Genomic DNA, 24,814 nt, shown 5'->3' with positions numbered 1-24,814 from the left:
TAAAGGAAAGAATAGCCTACTTGGGTATCATAGTAGTTATCTGGGGAAGAGCAGCGGTAGTTCTGCCTGCAGTAAGCAGAAATGACGTGTGCTTTAATTCAATCCTGTGACTTGTAGTGATACAGTCACACCATTTTTGGGGGGCTGGATGGGGAGAACAGAAGGGAAAGTGAAATGAAAATACTGACATTTATAATTAGAAAATTTATAGGATCTCACATTATTTTGGCAACAAGATCAAAGCTCTCATGTTTCAAAAAGTATTTATAGAAAGTAACATCATAGGCATTGGGGTGGATGAGTTCAGCAGTGCTTTTTTTTTTTTTTTTACTTAAGATCACCAGATATTTAGCACACATACCTCCAATGTAACATGTAGCACAAAATTAATTTTTCTACCATTGTACTTTCTAAACATTGTAAGCTATGCCTGCTTTTAGAATGTTCACCTGCCCCCATTCCCAAGGATTATTTAAACTGCTCTGAATTCAAGGCATTCAGTTGAGAGGCTGATGCATTGGACCAAGTAATTTTCTTCCTTCAAAAGACAAGATCTCTATTAATGCAAATGCAAATAACTATGGTAAGGCCAATTATATATGTCCGTATAGGTGGGGAAGAGGGAAAAACCCATATGAATGAAACTCCAAATGAGCAGAGAGAAACTGATATCCCCAAGCAGCTGCTTGTAATAATTACTTAAGCTACTAGTAATAGAATCTTACTGGGAATTTTTTTTCCTAAAAATTTTTCTAGGAAATGAATCATTTATCTTTTGCATGAATCCAGGCTTTCATGTGTCTGGACTTCTTAGAGAACAATATACAAACTGAGTATTTAGTATGATTAAAGAAAAAAAATAATTTTTTGAAAGGTGAACACTACAGCCATAAAAAGTCTTGTATAAGAATTTTCACAGCAGCTTTATTCATAATAACCAGAAATTGGCAACAATCCAGATGTCCACCAACAGGAGAATGAGAAAATAAATTGTTTTAATCTACCATGGAGTACTAGTCAGCAAAGAAAAAGAATGATCGTTGATAAATGGCACAAGATGCATGAATCTCACAAATACCATGCTAAGTGAAAGAAGCTGAACACAGAAGTATACACTGTAGGAAATTATTTACATAAAATTCTGGAATAGGCAAAACTAACCTACGATCAGAGAAATCAGATGAATGGTTTCTTTTGTGGGAGGGGATGCTGACTGGGAAGAAAAAAATGGGAACGTTCTGGGTGATGGAAAAGTTCTGTGTTTTGATAAACAGAATGTATGATACTCTTAAGATAGTAGCATTTCACTGTATGTAAATTATACTTGAAAAAAAAATGCCAAATAGAAGATGCTTGTGACACATATATCCAAAGGATGCCTATTTAGAATATATAAGGAATGCCCACAAATCAGTAAGAAAAAGACAACCCAACAGAAAAGTATACAAAGACTTCACCAGGCACCCCCACAAAAGTAGATACTCAAATGGCCAATAAAGGATGTGAACAGGTGCTCAACTTCATTTGTCATCAAAGAAATGCAAATTAAAATCACAGTGTTACGCCACCACATTAAAGGAAGATGACACAAAACACCAAGTGTCGCTAAGAATGTGGAGTGCTTATACACTGATAGTACAGAGTGTAAATCAGTTGAACCACTTTGGAAAATTAGTAGTATCTACTAAAGCTGAACACACACGTTTCCCAGGACCTAGCAATTCTCCTAAGTATATGCCCAACAGAAATACATGCAACCATTCAAGAGAAGACATGTGCAAGAATGCTCAAAACAGCACTATTCCTAATCACCCAATTGTGGAAACAACCCACAGGTGCACCTACACTAGACAGTCATCAAGTGTGGATAGTCATACAGTGAAATACTACACAGAAATTAAGTACAACCACCTGGATGACTCTAACAAACATAATACAAATGAAAGTAGCCAGACACAAAGAGCAAAGACAATTTATGTCATGGCCAAAAATAAGGAAACCTCTTCTATGATGTCAGAAATGAGGATTGTAATTTTCTGGGGAGAGTAGAGGGTAGTTTCTAGGAGGTGGCATGAGAGGGGTTATGGGGATATAGTAATAAGCTCAGGGCTGACTACACTGGTATGTGTTTACTTGTGAAAATTCATCAAGCTGTTCAGTTCGGTTTTATGTGCTTTTTCCAAATGTATGTTATACCACCAGAAAAATTCAGGATGAAAAAGGTGAGAAAATGAGTACAAAATATTTATGATATACCTGTGAGTTTGTGTCCAAATGTGTGTTATTCTAACCAGACATTATATACCTCCTCGCAGGTGTGCACACCATCAGCCAGGAAGATTAACAAAAACTAAAAGAAACTGAACTGAAACACGGTCAAGTTTTTAGCTCTACCTACCATTTCAGAGGACATACAGGAGACAGAGGAACACATTAAAATATACCAGTAGGATGCAAGTGGCAAACTCCAGAATGGGGGAAATTGTAAAGGACAACCTCCCCGCCCCGTTTCTTAACAAGTAAATTGGAAGAATGAATTAAAAAAGGAGATTAACTATCATATGGACCCTGATTAGATTTCAATTCAAACAGGGAGCTTTTTAAAAGACGTGCATGCACCCTTAATGCAATCAGGGAATATGAATGTTTATTAGATATTTGATAAAATGAAGCAATTGTGGTTTTTGTTCTGTTTTGTTTTTTTACTAGTGATGATAATACTGTAATTATGTTGGAAAGGGGGAATCCTTGTCTTTTAGAAATGTAAAATGCAGTATTTACAGGTAAAATTAGATGGTATCTAGGATTCACCTCAAAATAGAGCAGGTGGAAAAGAGGAACAGACTGGGTCATGAGCACCTGGGGACTTCTTATGCAATTCTCTCTACTATTGCACATGCTTAGAATTTTCCATAATAAAACATTTTAAGAATACTGTAGATCCAATTTCAAGATAAACAACCAACTATACAAGTGGCAGACACCTGAAACCGCCTTTCACGCAACAATAAACCTCTCTACAGCACAAATGGAAAACTTCTGAGTATTTAAAAAAAAATAATATCCAAACCCTTGGGTTAAATAAACTCCGAAGATTTTTACTGTCCTGCGGAAAGTAACTCCCAAAATCTTGAGGAAAAAAACTCCTAATGTGCAGCACCCTCATGACCTCACACAACTGTTTTAATGCCCTTGATGATAGCTCTAAATGTACCTTTTAACTTAATGACATGTGTACCTCTGGGCAGGAAAAAGCTTCTGAAGTATTTTCTTTCCTATTTTTAAACCTGAGAGAAGATAGTAAGTGTATGCTGAAAAAATATTTGGGAAATAAAATAGTACAAAATAATAGACCAAGGATTGCTGCTCCTACAATAAAGTCCTCTTCTCCCCAGCCATGTTGGTAAATATGGGGGGGGGGCAGGCTGAAGGTGCCTAGACCCATCTTTTTAGAAGTTAGTAACTGTTTAACCATTTTTTTCTTCTGATTTTGTAAAAAATGTCTTATTTTTAATAAGAATATTACTTTTTCAAGAAGGAAGCTATATTCACCACCTTCACCCTTTCCAGGCTTATTCATACATATATATTTAACATAGTTTTAATCTTGTATACAATGCTGTGTTCAGTTGTTTTCATTTATTATGTCTTACCCATTTTTCCTTAGGCTACACAGTTGGTGCGTACCATTTTGGTATACTTAATTAAAATGATCCACCTTTTTCAAAAACTTGATCTACAGTTACTACTACTTGAAAGTTGCTGAGAGTACACCTTAAGCATTCTCACCACACTGAAAAGAGTTAATTATGGAAATTATGTGAGGTGATGGATGTGTTAATGCTCTTGATCTTGGTGATCATTCTACAATGTATATGTATATAAAATCATCACTTTGTACACTTTAAATTATTTGTCAATTATTTCTCAATAAAGTTAAAAAAATTTTAAAAATTGATTTAACTTATAAATAAGAGAAATTCCCATTTTTCCCTGGAAATTCCAAGTGTTACAGAGCCAGGAGACTATTAGTCCCAGTGATTATCCTAAACATGCCCCAGCTTGGCTCCAAGTTCCCAGGGGTCTCTGCCTGACTTAGGTGAGCACTGTCACTGCAGGTCCTCATGTGCCATGTGGAGTGGCTGAGATGGCCTGGGTCACCACTTTGGAGGTTGGGGCCCCTGCCATTCAGCAATGGGCTGGGAGAACTAATGAGAGGTGCGAACAGGCAACCATTCCCAAGTCCACACTGGCCTCTCCAAAGTGCATTCCCAAAATGCCACAACACCTTCATAACTTTTCCCTGTGGCCCTAGCCACAAGTGGTCTCTGCTTCCCCTGAGTACCTGAAATCCTCTATTTTACCTCTTTTGGGACATGAACTGTACTGTCCACTAGACTTCCCCAAGACAGTGAAATCGGCTAAATGGACTGGGCTGTAATTTGAGTAAAGCAGCCAGGGCTTACTCATCTTCATCTCCCTCACAGTGCCCATTATGATGCTGAGCACAGCAGGTCTTCAACATTAATCTACTCAATGAATGCAAAAGTAGGCTGGGAGCATGATCCATTTGATGATGTGAATGGAATGGCATTTCATCCTGGAACAGATGGTTCTTACCAGCTCACAAGAAAATATCTTATTTTGCATCTGGAGTGATCTTACTTTCAAAATTTTATTAATTATGGTATAGAAAATATTTAAGGTTTGCAAATGATGGTCATATATGTACATCTTCTAAGAGCTTAACTGCAAAAAAGGCGAGAGTCTACAAAGTAATACCTGAGGCACGCGCTGGTGGCATCACCCTACTCCCAACCACCTATACCTAACCACCCCCCACCATCTTTTGTAGGCCTGTCTCCCTGGGCCTGTCAAAAGCACCCCCAACACTGCTTGGCCTGCTGTTGCAATTATTTCTTGGATATTACTGGACCCTGTCTATTGACAAAAAAAAAAAACCTTTTGTAACCTGTCTGGTATGGGGACATTTTTTAAAAAGGGAATTTTTATTTTCCAATTTAATCCAGGAATACCCTGGGTTAACTGTGTTGTCTTGTTTTAAGCACTACTTTCAGAGATTAAATGCTAAATTCTCACGTTCTTCAAAAACCCATAGTTTCTCAGGACCAATGAGAAAACTGCCCAGGTAGCCAAACGCCTACAATTTTACCACTGACCATGAAGAAATGTACTTGACAGCTATTATACAAATCACTGGTCATTGGAGGAAAGATACTACATAATTCTAAGTATTGTAATGCATGAAATATAAATTTATTAAAAGATGAAATTCAAGGATGAACTTTAGACTATTCCTATCACTGGCCTGTTTTGCCAGGTACAGAAGATTATTTGGATGCTGAAGCATACTGTGAATATTTCCTCCACAGACGATAAAGAGCTTTCATTAGAACAAGAGAGGAGGAAAAAACCTAAGAGAACAAAAGCTAAGAGTTCCAAGTTTTAGTGGCCATGTTTCCCATTGGGCTATTGTGTAAGAAGAGTAATACTATATTTTTTTTTCTATTCACAGATGGAAAAGAGTAAAATTTTGCTTTATTTAAGCCCAATAGCAATAATCTTACATGGGTTTCAGAAAAATGATACACATTTTACTGTGGGATAATGAGGACCATTAGTTATTAAAGAGAACAAATTACTTTCTTTCAATTCAACACACTTATTCATTCACTCATTTAATAGACCATCCTCTCTCCTTTTCACTAAAATGGCCTTCCCATACAGAACACCTGGCCATGCAACATGCCACCAGACAGACTTTAGGAGGTGTGTTGACAGGGAGAAAAATAGTCAGAGAATTTCCAAAGTGAAGCCACAGGATAAAACCAACACTTGATGCTTGCCTTTCATTTCAAGGAAAGCAGTATAAAAGCAACAGAAAAAGAAAAAGGTAGTTGAAAAATACACTTGCTCTCCACAAAAGAGTCTTAAAAATAAAAAAATCATGAACTTAATAATTTTCCTAAATGAAATTATGCCATTATTCCTGATTTCTTTGTACTAACGAAAAGGACAAAGTATCAAACTTCACTGAAGTTTCAACACTGTAATACATTTCATTAGTCAAAGATAAAAACTACATTAAAAGCAAGAGAATAATTTTATGTCTGTGATTAGGCAGTTGGAGGGCTTATATTTTATGTATACATTTGTACACTTCAACTTATTTAACAGTGTCAGTTCACTAACTGCAATTTTTTTAATATAAAGAAAACAGATTTAGAATTTTAAAAACAAATTACAGTAATTTTATGCCTAAAGCTTGCACCTCTTAGAAACCATGCACCCCCTAACATGCTCCTTACTTTCCCACCACTTTCCAACCTTTTCCCTCCTCCTCTCTAAAACCACAGGCTAAGTGAGAACTGGTAACAGGGGCCTCAAATCCTCTAGTGAAGTACAGCCACCCTGGTTTTTCACTCAGGGTGGAGGAATAAAGGATGCTGATCACAGTGTGGCTCCCGCACAGGGCAGGGAGCAAATGCCTGCACAGAGCTGCCTGGAGACCTTCCATGCTTTCTACAAATCTTCATGGTAGCTGGCATTTGCTGTCCAGCAATTCACTAATGTGGACCTCCTAAGGGAAAAAGAGGGAGAGAGAAAGGACTACAGGATTTCTCACTAATGCAGGTGATGCCATCACCACTGGTGATGGTAGGAGGTGTAGCGGGAAAAGAGGACAAGCAGGGGAGGAGGGAAACGGCACAGTGAAGACAACTTCACAGGTCCTCAGTGTAAGAACTGATGTCAAGTGGCAAAAGACAAAAATCAGAAAAAGACAGAAAGGGGTATAGCCGCAACTCCTTGAGCGCTGAGGATGCAGATCCTTCCTGGAGCTCTGACTGGCTACCTGGCACCAAGAGCTTGCAGGTCGGGGCCGGGGGAGGGGTGGGGGGGATAGACGGGGACTGGGCGGGACTGTGCACAAGCATGGAAGGCTCCCACTGTGGACTGAACTGGTCAGTAATAACATGAACGCTCTGAAGATGGGCCTCATGAGGCTACCAGCTTTGAAAATCATTTGTGAAAACTGGATTCATAAGGCAGCTGCAATTAGGATGAAGTTTGTGTTTAAGCAAGCCAAAATCTGCCCACTGTTTAATTTAGTTATCTTAAATATGACCCCAGAACCAACAGAATCAGTGTGGTCCCCTCTGGGACCAGTGTTGAGATACCTGAGCAGGCATCAGGCTACCCCTGGGCAGGCTCCACCACCCTTCACTCAAGCACTCTTCAGCTGAAATACAAGGCTCTGTCTGCTCTTATCTCTTTCATGTCCCTCATGAGGTAGCACTTGTTCCCTCTACCTCTGCTCAGCGCTGGGCCACCAGGAAATTTAAAACCAATGAAGTAAAGGGTAGCACTTAGCCTCCAGGCCAGGTTCTTGGTGATACAAACAGAAAAACTGGGAGATCTACTCTTTAAAGAAATGGTTCCACTCAGGGGTTTTTGGTGCTTATGTTGGGGGGGGGGGAGGTGGCAGCCACTGGTCCAGGGGGGTGCAGTGCGGAGAAGAGGGAGCATTAAGAAAATGAAGCTCCTGTGACTTCACATCCACATCTGCTTAGGGACCTCTGATACAGCTCTCTGAGCTAAGAACAAGGCAGCAGAGTGTGCAGCACAGTGGTGAGGAGCACACGATGTGGAGTCACAGAGAGCTGGGTCCCCATCTGACCACAGCCAGCCACTTAAGAGCTATGCAACAAGACCAAGTTAGTTACCTCTCTAAGCCTTGGCTTCCTTCCTTGTAAAATGGAGCGAATACAACAGACCCTTATGAGGTTGGTGCGAAGATTAAATTAGATAACATATGCAAAGTACTTATTACAGTATCTGCCAGAGTAAGCACCCAAGGGGTGAGAAAAAAGAAGGAAGCTAAAAACTACTGAGTACTTACACTCCCCTCCTCCCAGCTGAGGATGTATAAACATCATCAAATACAACTCAACTATGAGAACACATTGTATGGCGATCTGGGTAGCAGATTTTATCTTCCTCATTATGTTTTGCTTAGGCAAATGTCAAAAATGAGTTTCCACTTCCAGAGCAGACAATGGTGCAGGGTAGAAGAGTCAGGGCTGGCAGGCAGGAGTTCAGAAAAATACTCACCAGGGCAGGATGACAAACATGTGACTTACTCATTCATCTGTCCAATCACAGTCCACACACGCATAGTGGGCACTAACTATGTACAAATCTTTTTTTTCTTTTGAAATGCTATTCAAATTTTAGTTAATTAACATATAGTGTAATATTGGTTTCAAGAGTAGAATTCAGTGATTCATCACAAACAGCACCCAGCGCTCATCACAAGTGCCCTCCTTAATACCCATTGCCCATTTAGGCCAGCCCCCACATCCCTCCCTCCATTAACGCTCAGTTCTCTATCACTACGAGTCTCTTATGGTTTTCTTCCCTCTCTTTTTGTTCCTCCCCTTCCCATATGTTCATCTGCTTTGTTTCTTAAATTCCACATATGAGTAGAATCATATGGTATTTGTCTTTCTCTGACTTATTTTGCTTAACACAATACACTCTAGCTCCATCCATGTTGTTGCAAATGGCAAGGTTTCATTCTTCTTGACAAAACTATGTACAAATCTTATGGACTGGAGGAGTATGGACACGTGTATGCAGAAGCCTGGCAAGAGAGTGGGATGTGGCTGCTAACAGCACACACTGAGTACTCCCTCTGCTCCAGGCCTGTGCAGAGCATCACACATGTATCATCTATTGCTCCCTCAGAGCAACAGCAGTTTATGATTCCAGAAACCAAAGCTTAGATCAAGGTTAGAGGCTTGCAAAAGCCACAGAGCTTGTAGATAGCAGAACCAACATGTAAGTCTAAGTCCCTATGAAGTCAAAGCCCATGTCTTAAGCCAGACACTTTAATGAGAAGAGGGGGAGAATTTTCCATGAAGCACGGACAGAATGAGCAATGCCTTATGTAGGGGATCCCTAAGTATACCAATTAAGAAAGAAGGCTAGGAGCTCCAAAGTTAGAGTCTACCACTACCGGAGTAAAAGACTATGTGAGATGTCAGTGCCATCTGGACTTTACTTATAGATAGTGAGGCACCATCTAAAGACTTTATTAGGCAGTATTCTAAAAATATTCATTGTTGCATACAATGGGATAGAGTAGACATCTTAAATCAATCTAACTCTTTACATGCTGGTCATCTAGAAATGAAATCAGAGCAAGTAATGAAATACATTTCTAGGGGCGCCTGGGTGGCACAGCGGTTAAGCGTCTGCCTTCGGCTCAGGGCGTGATCCCGGCGTTATGGGATCGAGCCCCACATCAGGCTCCTCCGCTATGATCCTGCTTCTTCCTCTCCCATTCCCCCTGCTTGTGTTCCCTATCGCGCTGGCTGTCTCTATCTCTGTCGAATAAATAAATAAAATGTTTAAAAAAATACATTTCTAAGCATGAGACAACAATCTGGTGCGACAGCAAAAAGTCAAAAAATGCTGAGGTTTCAGGGTTGATCAGCACCTCTTGGGATGATGAGAAATTAGGAATCAGCTAATTCCTGGAAGGTAACAACATGCCTAGTTTTCAAAGAATTTAAAATAAATTGACAGTAGGATACTCATAGGGAAATGAATACTGGAAATTAAAACTTTTAATTGTTAAAAAAGCTGTGTATTCTCACTTTATAGAAAAATACATTTAGAGACATCACAACACCATCAATCTCCTTATTACTGGAAGTTCACCAATGAAAGCTACAACAGTGTAAGCTCAGATACTGTAACTGTGCCTAAAATCCCTTCATTCCCTCTCCTGCCTTCCCTCTCTTCCCTCGGCATTTATTGATTGAGTGCCTACTATGGAGCAGGCATGTGGCTATAGAGGTAGCAAGCACATGGGGTCCATAGTCTACAAAGGGAGATAGTAACCAATCAATCACAAAAATAAATGCCCAACTATAAACAAATGCCCAACTATAAACAAATGCTCAACACACACCATACCTATAAACAAGGATCACAACAGGTGAGGGAGGACTGTGGGTGCTGGTAGAGCCGGGTAAGAGGCTATGTGAGCTGGGGACACTTACCTAACCATGTTGCAATGAGGACAGCATCAATTCCATCTATTGGCTCACAGATCCGAGCCACAACTGGGTGGATCTGCTGAGCCAGGTAGTACTGGGTGTCAATGGTTAAATTGTCCTGTTTCTGTAGCTGCTCAGGTGCATAGGCCCGCTGACTCGCAGTGAGGTTTGACCCATCCTACAAAAGGACATGGTACAGGTAAAGTTGTAGGAAATTCAATCACACATACATGCTTGGCCAAAAAGATGGACAATAATTCAAATTTTATATATTCAATTTCAAACACCAAGAAGTCCTTGTGACCTATTGGTGAGCATTTCACTTTTATCTAAGAGTAGGAAGATCAAGGAAAACATGTCACCCACTGCCCAAGAATGTAAATCCAGCATGTGTTGTGTTCTATTTTTTGTTGAAACATGAAACCAACAAGACGGCATGACTAGATTAAATAATTCCACCTGCCATATCACAGAACCACACTGAGAAGACTTGCTAACTATTAGTCTAGTCAGAAAGGCCTTTTAGGAGTGATGAGAAAAAACATGTGTGGTCCTTTTATTATGTTAACACAATCCCTTCATGGAAGAATTCTTGTCATAATCTCATCATTAAGCCCCCAGGGTGATATTTTCTATGAGAGCTTTATGTATCGAGAAGCAAATGAGCAAGGGGAAAAGAAAAGGGTATGAACCCACATAGTAACTTATATACAAGATATAATAGGAGTAAAATTAATGAGCTATCTTGGTGGAGTGGCAACGCTCTAGAAGCCAAATATTTGGCCACTGGAATGAAGGGCATGCCATTTTGCACTGTTTACATGGCTCTCCTCAAGGAAAGAAAGATGAGTTAGTATCTTTTCAAAGGCTTCCTCTTAATAAAAATAAAAGTTGTATAATTCTATGTAATTGGTCCATATACAGCCCTGTGGGTGAGGTCACCATCACCTGTGAATCAAAAGAAGTCATCACACTACTGGACCAACACCTGACAACTCACTCCACTCCTCCTCTTTTCTACAACAACAGAATTTAATATTCAGACTAATCAATTTTAACTATTCACAGTACTAAGCTGCTCTGCAAAACGGATAACATGAATCCTATTCTTTCATTCCTGCTACAATTAGCCCCTTTTCAGCTCAGCGTCCAGCCCAAAGCAGAGGCTACTTGCACACCACTGTCTTCAGACTGGAGGCAGAGGCCTCTTTCTCTGGCAAGGCTCTTGATGGAAACAAACTGGGATGTTTATCAACTAGGCCTTACTTAGTCTAGGATAAAATGAAATACTTAGAAAGCAAACCTTGGATTAAAAGACTTGCCACGTGTTATATGTAACTAATGAATCACTGAACACTACAACAAAAACTAATGATGTACTATACAGTGGCTAACTGAACATAATAAAATAAATATTTAATGTAGATTAAAAAAAAGACTTGCCAAATACTTTTTTTTCCAGAGTTCACAACATGGTAAAAGAACTTAGGCAGAATTCATCAACTTTAATTGTTGCTCTTTGCGAAGTCTAAATTATTAGATGAGAATAAGATGACAGCCAACGACAAAAAGAGGGTAAAAAATCCCTAGGCAATGACTTCATCAACTAACACCTGAAATCTGATCAATTTACAGAATTGTATTTTTTTTTTAAACTGGTCTGTCCTTAATATTATAGCAATACTGAGGGGCGCCTGGGTGGCTCAGTCAGTTGACCACTGGAATCTTGATTTCAACTCAGGTCATCATCTCAGGGTCAGGAGAAAAAGCCCTGCATTGGGCTCCACGCTCGGTGTACAGCCTGCTTGAGACTATCTCTCTGACCCCCCTCTAAAAAAATAAAGATTATATAGCAATGTTAAGTTTACTACTTTTTAATGGTTAATAAAAATCAAATTTATACAGGGGCGCCTGAGTGGCTCACCTGGTTAAGCGTCTGCTTTTGGCTCAAGTCATGATCTCTGGGTCCTGGGATCGAGTCCCCCATCAGGCTCCCTGCTCAGCGGGGAGTCCTCTTCTCTCTCCCTCTGCCCCTCCCTCCAACTCATGCTTGCTTGCTCACTCTCTCTCAAATAAATAAAAACTTAAAAAAAAAAAAACCCAAATTTCTACGGGCAAATTTTTTTTAAAGGCATGTGAGTTACTCTCCAATATATCATTAGAAGATGTTCTCACAGTAAGTTTTTAAAAAAGCAGTTGAAAATTTCTAAGCATGTCCTCAGTTCAGAAAATTTTTACTTTAAATAACCATACAAAGTACCCGTCTCAACACTGACCCAAACATATTTCTTATTGTATTTAAAAAATCTGAGCCCAAACATGACTAAATTAAAAAAGAATTTGTAAGACAGGTTTTGCTGTGTTGTGTTGTGTTGGAAAAACATTCAGGCCATGGGGGTGCCTGGGTGTAATTCAGTTGTTAAGTGTCTGCCTTTGGCTTAGGTCATGATCCCAGCGTCCTGGGATCAAGCCCCCCGTCAGGCTCCCTGCTCTGCAGGGAGCCTGCTTCTCCCTCTCCCACTCCCTCTGCTTGTGTTCCCTCTCTCTCTGTCTCTCGGTCAAATAAATAATAAATAAAATCTTTAAAAAAACAAACATTCAGGCCGTGACATAAGATATATCCCTCACAGGGGCGCCTGGGTGGCGCAGTCATTAAGCATCTGCCTTCGGCTCAGGGCGTGATCCCGGTGCTCTGGGACTAAGCCCCACATCAGGCTCCTCCGCTCCAAGCCCGCTTCTTCCTCTCCCACTCCCCCTGCTTGTGTTCCCTCTCTCGATGGCTGTCTCTCTCTGTCAAATAAATAAATAAAATCTTAAAAAAAAATACATCCCTCACAGACCTAATTCTCAAACCTAGCAAGATCCCATGGTATATGCAATAACGTGTGGCGTACACCTTTAAAACCAGATTAAGAAGCAATGTTGGTCTTCCTTGAAGTGCCTATGTAGTAATTCGTGAACTTCACAAAGTACATACTTCACAGAGACAACCAGGTGCAGTCAATTCATTCAAAACTATGTCGTCATCTTTAGTAGGAAACTAACGGAAAAAAGTTATTTAAATGGGTGACAAGTGGACCCCTTAAAACAATTATGTTAAAGGCATGCCTTACAGAAATTACGTCTAATGGAAGTTAGATAATTGAGGTTTAAAACAACTTACAAGTGGAAGCTGAGTTAAGATCTCAGCAAGTAATTCATGTAGGTTTTACAAGTTGATGGACTACAATATAAATCCGACACCAAAAACATTACTCTCTGAACTCATCTGCATTTATAGTCAGAATAAATTATCAGTAGACTACTACACCTCTAAATATAAATTTCAAACAAAACGGAACCTGTCTGGGAAACAGACTATTCGTGGAGCGCACCTTTGCTTAGAGCAGTATAGTTCTCTTCAAAGTGTATCATCATACATTTTCAAAAAGATATTCTAAAAATATGGTTGTGTTAAGAAACAGAATAATTTGAGTGCTTAAAAGCAAAAGAGTTAGGGAGCTTTGATTCACAAACATGCTCAAAGTGGGCCTGACCCACTACTAGGGGACAGAGGCAAATTAAAGTCCTACAGCTTTTCTTGGGATACAATGAGAAACATAAACAAAAAGAAACATGAACTGTAGTTTTAATAAGCAAGTAAGTTAAGGCGCAGCACCAGTCGATGGGGAAAACGCTGAAAATATATCAAATTGGATTTACCGTACTATATCAGCATCAGCTCGATAAGACCTGGGAAAAAGAAATCATAAGACCCAATATCTAGACATCAAGGAACATAACCTTGACTTTTAATCTATTGATCATACTACCATACATCTCCATTTCAGATTTAGCCAAAACATAATTGTGACTGGATTTCATTATTAGATGTTATTTCATGGAACGTATAAAATTTTTGAAAGCTATGTTGCCATCTGCTCCTGTCATTAATAATCTAAAAGCTTTTCCATGTATGTGAAGTCATAAGTGAAAAAAAAAACTAGCCTATTTACCAAAATCTTTATTTGCATAATATGAAAATTGTTTTTTTGAGATGAGACTTGTCAGAGGCAATATGCAAAGCACATTAAGGGCTTGAGCAAGTCAGACATTTATGGAAATATTTTCCTGCAGGAATTGGCTTTCTGTAACAGTTCTTAATCAAGGGTAACCCTAGGAGGGAGACAGAGTCAAGTGCTGATTCCTGTCCATGTACTTAAATCATTTGTTATGTACATCATCCACAGTACCGAGCAGATATTAGCAGATAATTTTTAAATTCTGAAAAGACTCTATGATTTAAAAACACACTCACTGTAGTTTGACAAAGATCGATCATAATGCAATGAAATTTAAGGCTTATCTAATTTTTTTTACTGTAATAACAAAATGCAATAATTAACTAATTAAAAAGAAAGTCTTATAACACAGATGAACTATACCTTTTGGTAAGTATACCACGCAATAGTAATTTTAAAGAATTTGGATAAAGGCTGTGACTTTTTTTTTTCCCCCAAAAGGAAGAGATGAGATTTCTCCTTTGTTCCAACTGGAGTTAAATGCTTTCAAAGAAAAAAAACTGCTCTTGTGTCCTACCCTCTCTCCTCATCCCTATCAGAGGCATGCTACTCTCCAAAGAAACTGGTTAGTGTTTTAAACCTGTGTTCCAGAAAGGGTAGAGGTTCCTCCGAGGTGCCACATGGAAGAGGGAGAAGGCAAGGAGGTGGGTTCTAGGACCCCTCCGCTCAAAACACAACAAACAAACAAACTGGTGAGATCATCTGCGCTTTCTTCCTAAGGTATATTTTTGGGGTCTCACACCTTTCTCCCTATTATCAAGCACTTCATATATTTTTCAAGTAGCTCTTTGAACATAAGCTAGGGAAAAAATGTATTTACTCTCTTATTCTAAGTATTCATAATGGAATCTGTGGCAAAAGGAATGATAATGGACTACTGCTGGACATATGACCAAACTTACATACATTTTCACTGAAGTTAATTTAGGGTTGAAACAGCACCTACTGTTGCGCATCTGTCAGACCAAAACAATTTCAGTGAACCAGGACAGTGGGTCTTAAGTGTTGTGAAAATTTTAATAAAATACACCATACCTCTGACTAATGCTTCAAATGTTATAAAACCAACCAGACTAACCCATCTCTTTACAGCATCAATTATTTGGAAGACCATTAAATAAGACACTGTGGTGATATGAGTTTTACTTTGGGTTATGGGATCCAGGAGTCTTATTAATTGCTATACTTTTACCTGACAGATGACATATGACACAGTATCTCCAGCTTTCACCTTTCTGCCTCCTTGAGAATTCATCCAGAGGGCAACATGTACATGAGGTAGGCTTTTCTTATCAGGGTAATCCTGGGGATCCTTTGTCAATGCCTGAAAGAGAAAAGGAGAGAAAAGCCCCAAACTTTAAAATAAAACCTTTCTCACACAGATATACACTAAACACACCTTTTCTAGAATCCTATCTGCCACATAAACATAAAAAGGACAGAAGCTATATGCAGAAAACAGTGCCACAGTCTTTAGCGATTCCATCCTCAAGGCTCCTCCCTCCCTCATAATATAACTAATATATTACAACTAACTAATATAACCAGATGCAACTCTGGCAAAAAAGAAATAGAAGTTTATGGGCCATGGCATGTAGTACTTACATATAAAAAAATTAAGACTATAAATTCAGTTTTCTATCAAGCCTTTAGAGTTTCTCTGAATGTCTGCAATTCCCTCACTGAATTAAGTGGTTAGTAAGGACTGATGGAGATCAGCTACTCTGACTTAATGATCTATTTCTCAAAGGCTCTTCTAGCCTAAATAAACCTCAAAGGTACCAGAAATCGGTGGATTTATTCACACTTTCAATTTAAGCTCTACAAAGGCAGAAAGAACGAGTTTCTAAGAGAAAGTAAGCCCCATGAGAGCAGGAACCTGTCAGCCTTGCTTGCAGCTGCGTTCAGCGCTCAGAACAATTCTTGGCATAGAGTAGCAACCAAATGTTTGCAGAATTATTCCGCTCACTCTGCAATAATTCACTAAGTTCAAGCACTGTAAAGTACTGTGAGAGGAATAAGACAGTCACTGGTCCTAAGTCATCTGCTATCAATAGATGATTCCTCATTCTGCAAATAAAAACTCTAAAATAAGCCACATGTAAAATAAAATAAAATAAAATAAAATAAAATAAAATAAAATAAAATAAAATAAAATAAGCCACATGTGCCATAAGGGAGATGTGAACAGTGTTAGGGAGAGAGTTTAGAGAAGCAAAGATCACTTCCATCTGGGAGCAGAAATCACAGGAGAAAAAAACTTGAGCTGGCATGTGAAGAAAAAGAGGATTTTAAGAAAAGGTGACAGGAGCAAGAACATTCTGGGCAGATAAAAGCAAAAGTTAAAAGCAAGAGGTAACACAAAATACAGTCCATCAGCCTGGAACTCAGTATGCACAAAGCGTAGGAGGGAGATATCTAGTTCAGTGGCGGTTTTCAAAAGACAAAAGGAAGGGCAGGGGACAGGGTGCTGCATGACCAGATCATCTCAACATGGTCTTGCAGATTCCTAGGGGTTCCGGATACCCTTTCAGGGTATTAGGTCAAAATTATTTTCCTAACAATACTGCTTGCACTGGTGATGCAGAAGCAATGGTAGGTAAAGGTTCTTACGCCTCATAAACACAAATCAGGGCAGCCACACTGAACTGTGCTACCACTTGTATTCTTAACCACCACACACTCAGTCAGACACACACACACACACACACACACACACACACACACACACACACACACAGAAGCCAGTTTCACTAAAGAATGCCCTTCATGGAAGAGAAAACGTTATTAGTTTTTTAAGCTTCTGACCTTGAACAGAAGGCTAGTATTTTGTGTAACAAAATAAGTACACACAAGGCATCTCTACTGTATACTGAAGAGTGAAGGCTGCTTGAGGAAAAGCACTTGTGCGACTGTTCTGAGTTGCAAGCTAAACTAGCTGCCTTGTTCATATAACATAATTCTTCCTTGCAAGCATGACAGGCCAACTACTGCTATTCAAATGTGGGTCTCTGGCAGACAATTTCTCAAAGAAGAACACGGTGAGCCTGCAACTTCAAGAGTAACAACTGGTAGTACATCTTGCCCATGATAAAATTCAACCTTTCAAGCACAAATTAGAATTTTGGAAAACTTATTTGCATGTGTGTGAGCCTGACAGCTTTTCAATAAAGACTTTTTTGATGATATAAGGTAGGAATATTTTAAAATGCAATTTTTGATAATGTACAATGAAATGCATCAATATTTGGAAGATCTGTAAAACCCAGGAAATTATCATCTCACAAATGACCAAAGCATTAAAATGCCACGCATGAGTAAAATATCTATTCCAAGTACAACAAACACCAACAGATTTTTCACGTGAGAGTACAGAAAGTTCACTGTTAAGGTCTCAGATGTCCACATTACAATAATTTTTATGAAAATGCCACTTAGATAATACTGGTGTAGAATCAAAGAAGAATACATACAACTATCCGAAAAGTCCTGAAATATTTTTCTCCAGCTATGTATCTGTGTGAAAATGGATTTTCTTCCTATACTTCAACCAAAACCACACATCATGAAAGAATGGACACTCAAGTGGATATGAGAATCCAGATGTTTTCTACCAAACTAGACATTACAAAGATTTGCAAAATTATAAAATGATGCCATTCCTCCAGGTAATTTTTCATTGTTTTGAAATATATAGTTAATTTTCAAGGAAAAGTTATTTTTGTAATCACATACTGGGCTCATTGCTATTTTGAAACAAATGCATAAATGCTTTAAAAGTTTCTCGGTTTTAATTTCTAACAGTAAATATTAACACAGGCCACATAAACAAAAGCTCTTACAGTCCCCTCAATTATTTGAAGAGTGTGCAAGTGTCCTGAGACCAGGAAATGTGAGAACTGCTGGAGCAGAATAAAGCAGGTCCTCCAACAAGGCTGCACATACCCACATCATGTCCACTTTCTAAATCGTACACTCAAGTGCAGGAGAGTGCCTAGGAAATGCTCCCAAGTATCTGAATCTCCTCTAACCTGCATTATGCAGAATCTTGATTGACTGGAACGGGTATTACTGCATAGAAATCTTAATCAATATAACTCTACTTAAAAAAACCATTATCTTCTTCAATTGACTATACTTCAGAGCAATATTAAGAAATTCTGAATTTCATGTGACATACTTTCCAGTTATTAGATTGGGGCTATTTGGGGATCTTACAAGCTACTTTTAGAGGGCTTGATTTAAAAAAAAAAAAAAAAACGCTTCCTGGTGGTTTAGGCTCAAGTTAACAAGGGCTATACAAATCAGCTGTGAAGTACTGTGTTACTTTATGAAAAATATCTACGCTACGATTGCAGTAATTCAGAAAATCACACATGATGTTTTTCAGTTGTTTTTAACAACAAAGGCTAAAATCTCTGGAAAGGCAAATCTCACCACTTTACCCCTCCATCCTAGGCTAGCCTCCTATTTTCAATCCCTCCCAAGATGACAAAAATATCCCTAACTACAGATATTCTGTCATAAGACCATCCACAACCAGTCACAAAGACTCTTCCATTCCACTTCCTTTGAAAGCAATGAAATGTAAAAATGAATTGCTCCCAAGTTTTAAACATTGCAAGTATTCAGACAAATGTTAATCAAGACACATCACCTTTGACATATATAGCTTGCCATAAACAGACTTAGGAATAAGTATGATATAGATAGTCCTTTCATCAGAATTCACTGCACTCCTGTCAACACTGCAGAAGTCCGTTTTCTTTATTTTAAAAAAGTATTAAAATATGGGACAGTAAATATCTTTGAAAGACCACTTCCATCTTGTAAACATGGACCATGCTTTGCTTATTCAATTTTACACCCCAGAATGTAGCACTTGCACATAAGAGGTACTGCATGTTTGATGAATGGGAGAGTAGAAAAGCAAGTGAATTCTTTAAATATTCACTGAACAACTGTTATTTGCCAGCTACTACATCAAGTGAAATGGAGAATATAAAGACAGTAAGTCACAATTTTAGCTCTGCCACAGAAAATGAAGGCACAGCCCTAATCACATTAAGTATTACTATTATTGTTATGATAATAATGTCACTATAAATTGATAATTAGTGAAGCTGAATGATGGATACATGGGGATTCATAGTACTATTCTCTACTTTTGTATGTAAGTTTAACAATTTTGATAGTAAAAACTTCAAAATAACAAGACTGCAGACCGTTCACGAGCACTCGGAGACCACCAGTGCATCGGCGACTCTGGTTTCTTTGCGTACTAGTCATACGGTGTCATCATTCCTATAAGAAGATGACAGTGTGGGCGCACTGGCCTGGAGGACACATGCTCAGTGTTCTTCTACCAATAATGTGGTCATGTTTGGATTCGGCCTTCCCAACTCCTGCCTGGAACCCCTTGTGAAAGAGGGCCCACATTTCTAAGAAGGTAGATCGTGTCAGGGATACAATCTGCAAAATCGACGCAAAAATTGATCCAAGGAAGACTGAGGTCATAACTCTTACTAATGCACATTTCTCAGACAGACCAAACAAAATCGGAAAGGAAATCACTTTTTAGATGCCACAAGCGATGCCATGCCAACAGGTAAACACCGCATTGCTTCAAGTAAAGAGCTAGTGCCAAGGCACATGTCCTCTTACAATACTCACTTCTATTTTTTTGTACTTCCATGTAGAAACGAATGTCTTTTTTTGTGACATTAAAGACATCATGGTTAAGGTGTAGGAAACAAATGACTCACCTAAGAATAAATACGAATCCTAAGGATATGCACAGAAAATATTCATCTTCTCTAAAAACCAAAGAAATGCAAATTAAATGCAACGGTGAGACACTGTTTCATATCATAATGATAGCACTATTTTAATATCACCAATGACATTATTGCCAATGAACTATCACCAATATGAGCAAATCTGTGGTGAAACTGGCACACACATTTTGTTCTTATCAATGGGTATAACCCCTTTAAAAAGCAAATTGGAAAGAGCCATACAGATATTTGCATCTTTTGACTCAAGTAGTTCACTTTAAGGAACCTAAACTAAAAAAATAATTCATCCAAAAGCAAAAAGATAAAGAAAGAAAGATGTTCAATACAGTTATTTCCAGTATCCAAAATAATGTAAATAATCAAACAGAAATTTTAAATAAAGATATATCAGCGATATATAAAATTAACACGATCATTTTTAAGATAATATAGAAATGTGGAACAATCTGTGTCAAATAAAAACAGATTTCAAAATAATATATATTGTAATGCTTCAATGTAAAAATATGTTTTCAAGAGTAAGGAACTGTGCAAAAAATGACAAGCATCCCTTTAGCACAAGGGGTATCATGAATGAGTTTTAACTCTAAGTCTTCTATTTAATGTCATCATTAGACTCTTTTTCATTAAAATTCCTTTTTTGTATCAGCTTTGACAACGAAACCTATTTATCACAAAATGGGTAAAATGGTATTCGCAAAATTAGCTTCTGAACTTGTAAGGGTACTCTTTTTAAATGGGGGATAAAAGGAAATCTGCAACCTAACATCTTATATTACGCAGCACTTTGGAAACCAAGGTTTTATTTTTCAAATTAGGTAAGGAAAAATATTCCCCATTTTCAACAACTAAGACTGTCCATAAAGTCTAAATTACATAGCTGAAAAAGAAAATAAAAGCGCAAGTGCTCTGGCTATAAAGAAAATGCTATCGCCATCTTAATTCTAAAGAACAATGTCCAAAAAAAGCATTTTGATTACAGTACCTATAAGGATCACCTTCTGAAAGTCTCACACACACTTACACATGCATGCGCACACACACACTGTCTCCATCTTTCTCTAAGCTTACAGACCTGTCTTCCCAAACAACTATAAGTGAGGAGGACTAGGGAGAAGGTAATACTCTCTAGTCGCCTAAGCATCAACTACATCACTCCACAGAATCTCTGGAAATGAGGCTTCCAGCAAGTAAGAGATGAAGAGAGAAGGCCCCTGTGGCTGACATGGCGGCACCACGGCTGGGAGAGGAAGAGTGGTATGCTAACGCTCCATTGGTGAGTTAGTTGTTAAGCAGTTTTCATCACCAGCTAGAATTTATTTCGACTGCAAGGATGAGGTGGTTCTTCAACTAGCTGAAGGAGGCAAAAAACACATGGCAGCAGCTGGGCTCAGCAATAAATGCTACATTTACCTTGTTAATTTCAAACTGGCTCACTGGGACACTGCCATTTAGCACATTTTCTCCAATTTCTATTAACCTCTTCTGAATGTTTTCCACTATAGTGTCTCGGCTCTGATCAGAAAGAATCTGGCCAATGACAAAGCTGCAAAGAAAGAGAGGGATTCATTTTTTTAATATTATACTTTATTAATAAAGGAGAGAAAAGGAAGATAAATGCCATTAGATTAACATGTGGACAAGAGCTGTACTGAAAGCTAACATGAGGGTGAATGTCCAAAAGGCCGTTACTATTTGTTTTTTAACATTAACTCTACCAAAGGTTTACCAACCTTGGAATGTCAGGTTTGCCCTTAAACATACAGACCATTTTCTAATGCAGCAGCTAATGTTTCATACAAAATGTGGACAGAGAAAGGTATGTGTTCCATCCACAACTGTATATATCCAATTACAAAATTCACAAGCAGTTATACTCTACTCATAGGTTAAAATTTTAAAAGACAAAAATTTCACTTTCCCCATAAAGCACCAAGATACTAGCTCTGATATCACCAAACTGAGATGACCATTAGTTAGGTAAGCAGAAATACAGATCTTTATGCAAATTCTTTTAAACCCAAAGATTTCAAACTTCTCTTTCTTCAGCTTCATTATATTCCTCAGTGTTCTCCAACCTTATGCTATCCCTGAAAACCTTATTATTCTACCAGACCCCCTCAAAAAACAAGAGAAAAGAGAAAAAGGAGTAAGGAAGCCAATATTTTATCCATTTCTGAGAAAATGCAGAGCAAGGGTTTGACAGCTGCATTATAATTTGTCAGAAAAAGAACCCTGACAAAAACATTTGTATAGCTTTAATTACTAATACATTTCTAACTCAGAGAAATTTACTTCTATTATGATGCATCTTTTCTTAGAAAACACAAAGCTGAAGAGAACACTCTAATCGACAGTCTATACAAAGTAGTTTCATCTTTGGGTACATTTGGGGGCAATGAAGCATTTCAAACTCCATTTCATAAAAGGCTAACAGTGACCTATAGTCGGATGATCAACTTTGCCTAATCAAGAGTGGTTTTGCAGAAGCAACAATTGCTCAATCTCTCAACTTGAAAACAAGAGGACTGGAAAACAAGTAAAAAGTGTGAATATTTGGCAATATTAAAATTAATTTAAATTTTGCTTTTAAAAAAAAGATTTTATTTATTTGACAGAGAGAGACAGTGAGAGAGGGAACACAAGCAAGGGGAGTGGGGGAGGGAGAAGCAGGCTTCCCGCCAAGCAGGGGCTCGATCCCAGGACCCCGGGATCATGACTTGAGCCGAAGGCAGCCACTTAATGGCTGAGCCACCCAGGTGCCCCTAAATTTTGCTTTAAAGAAAAAAGAATTCTTCTATTTTCAGAACTGGGCAGGTTCATCAAACAGGCATATCTAAAAGATGGTATATTAAATACCTAAGGATTCAGGCTTTTCTAAATGGATGTTTTATAAATTAATGTGACCCTTTAAAAAAAACAGGCCTTAGTATCACAATTTCCAGTCTCAGATGCAAAGCTAGGGGATCAGCCATGACATTTATTATTTCTGAGGTACTTATGGTACTTGAGAACTACCTCTTAAATTAACCTAAGATTAGTAAAAATCATGTATTTTTTCCTTTCTGCTAGAGATTCATAAGAATCTTTATACACAAATGATATGGTCTCAGTCTATGGTCCACTAAGAATCCCAGAATATTTAAGCCACAACATGGGAACACCTTAATAATTATGTTCCTGAAAAGGATCTACAACAATTCAGGAACACAACACAAGGCATTTTCTAATAAGAATATGAAAGCAAAACAAAACAGATACAAGCCAACATCAATGAAACCAACTGTGTAGGGAGCTAAAATGTGAAGGTTCACCCTCACTGTGAGTTACAACACCTAAGATGTATCTTACAGCAAGTACCTCTTACTGAGCAAATATAGCTTTTGCTAAGTAAGTTTTAATCTACCTGGGAAATTCCACTCCAAATAAGTGAGAATCATTAATATGCAACAACAACAACAAAGATATTGTGTCCTTGGGCTTGGCAGAATCACAGATCTTCTCCATGTCATTAATACTCCAAGTTTTTACAAACAAACAAACAAAGCAAAAATGAAAGCTGAACTCACTTTCCAGTTTCTTTAGCAAGATCACACCAATCTCTTCGAACTATATCTAACCCTTTCAGCTCCTGTTTGGTGGAGTAATTCCCATCCGACGTTGGCTCTACAACCAGAGCGCCGTACTTCTTTTTCTTCAGCAGTAGCAGAGACTTGAAAACACCATCAATGTCTATTTCAAGCAGTTTGTACAACTTGTTCACTTCACTTTTTACCTGTGAAAATTTCAAGCATTAATACTAGCCCTCTAACATCTACCAGGGAGAAGATGAACATGCTAACAATTCCCGAGTTAATCTAAACAGAACTTGAATTCTCACAAGATTAGAATGCGTTTACTCAGGTGATATGTAATACAGTATTATGCTGAGTGTGATGCAAAACCACTGAAAGAGCACAGGGAAAAAACAGACTGAAAAAAACATGGTAATATAAATATATCATCCCATTCATCCAAAGGACAGAATTGGCAGGGTCTGCCCCAGGAAATTTACAAAAATTATGAAAGTCTTTTTAAAAACCAAATGCATGTGCGGGGTGGGTGTCTTTACGATAATTACCTATGACCAACAAAGAATAAGCAGACACTGAAAAGGAAGTAATCCACTGAAGGTGTTATCAATAGAGATGTTAAAAGGATTTAATTTCCCTGGTTAGAGAGACTATGGACTCTGAGAAACAAACTGAGGGCTTCAGAGGGGAGGGGGGTGGGGGAATGGGATAGGCTGGTGATGGGTAGTAAGGAGGGCACGTATTACATGGTGCACTGGGTGTTACACGCAACTAATGAATCATCGAACTTTACATCAAAAACCAGGGATGGGGCGCCTGGGTGGCACAGCAGTTGAGCGTCTGCCTTCAGCTCAGGGCGTGATCCCAGCGTTATGGGATCGAGCCCCACATCAGGCTCCTCCGCTATGGGCCTGCTTCTTCCTCTCCCACTTCCCCTGCTTGTGTCCCCTCTCTCACTGGCTGTCTCTATCTCTGTCAAATAAATAAATAAAATCTGTAAAAAAACAAAAAAAACACAAAAAACCAGGGATGTACTGTATGGTGACTAACATAATATAATAAAAAAATATTATTATAAAAAAAAAAGTTCCCTGGTTAGCTTTCTATAAAAGATCAACCCTAAAGGCGCTCGTTGGCAACCCTGTCCCAAACCTGCCGGGGACCCCCTCACTCTTGAGAGCTTTCTCTGTATCTTCACTTAAACTTCTATCGCTTTACTCACACACAAAAAAAAAAAATTAAATGCATAATACTTACCTTCAAACTACTGAATTAGAGATTAGATAGTCCAACAA

General features: G+C 38.5%; 1 protein-coding gene across 2 annotated transcripts in view; it reads right to left on the bottom strand.

Annotated features, from left to right (window-relative positions):
* Positions 1-24,814, bottom strand: part of POLA1 (DNA polymerase alpha 1, catalytic subunit) — a 293,771-nt gene that overhangs the window by 155,406 nt on the left and 113,551 nt on the right. For both annotated transcript variants that reach the window (XM_011234119.3, XM_034648774.1), the window contains exons 29-32: positions 23,517-23,722; positions 21,361-21,493; positions 15,342-15,473; positions 10,092-10,266 (exon numbers count right to left, since the gene is read on the bottom strand). In XM_011234119.3, the coding sequence (XP_011232421.1) occupies positions 10,092-10,266; positions 15,342-15,473; positions 21,361-21,493; positions 23,517-23,722 (646 nt within the window). The remainder of the gene's footprint in view (positions 1-10,091; positions 10,267-15,341; positions 15,474-21,360; positions 21,494-23,516; positions 23,723-24,814) is intronic.

Source organism: Ailuropoda melanoleuca, chromosome X (genome assembly GCF_002007445.2).
Source record: "Ailuropoda melanoleuca isolate Jingjing chromosome X, ASM200744v2, whole genome shotgun sequence".
In the NCBI taxonomy this organism is placed as follows: Eukaryota; Metazoa; Chordata; class Mammalia; order Carnivora; family Ursidae; genus Ailuropoda; species Ailuropoda melanoleuca.
This window is presented reverse-complemented; position numbering and strand designations above follow the sequence as displayed.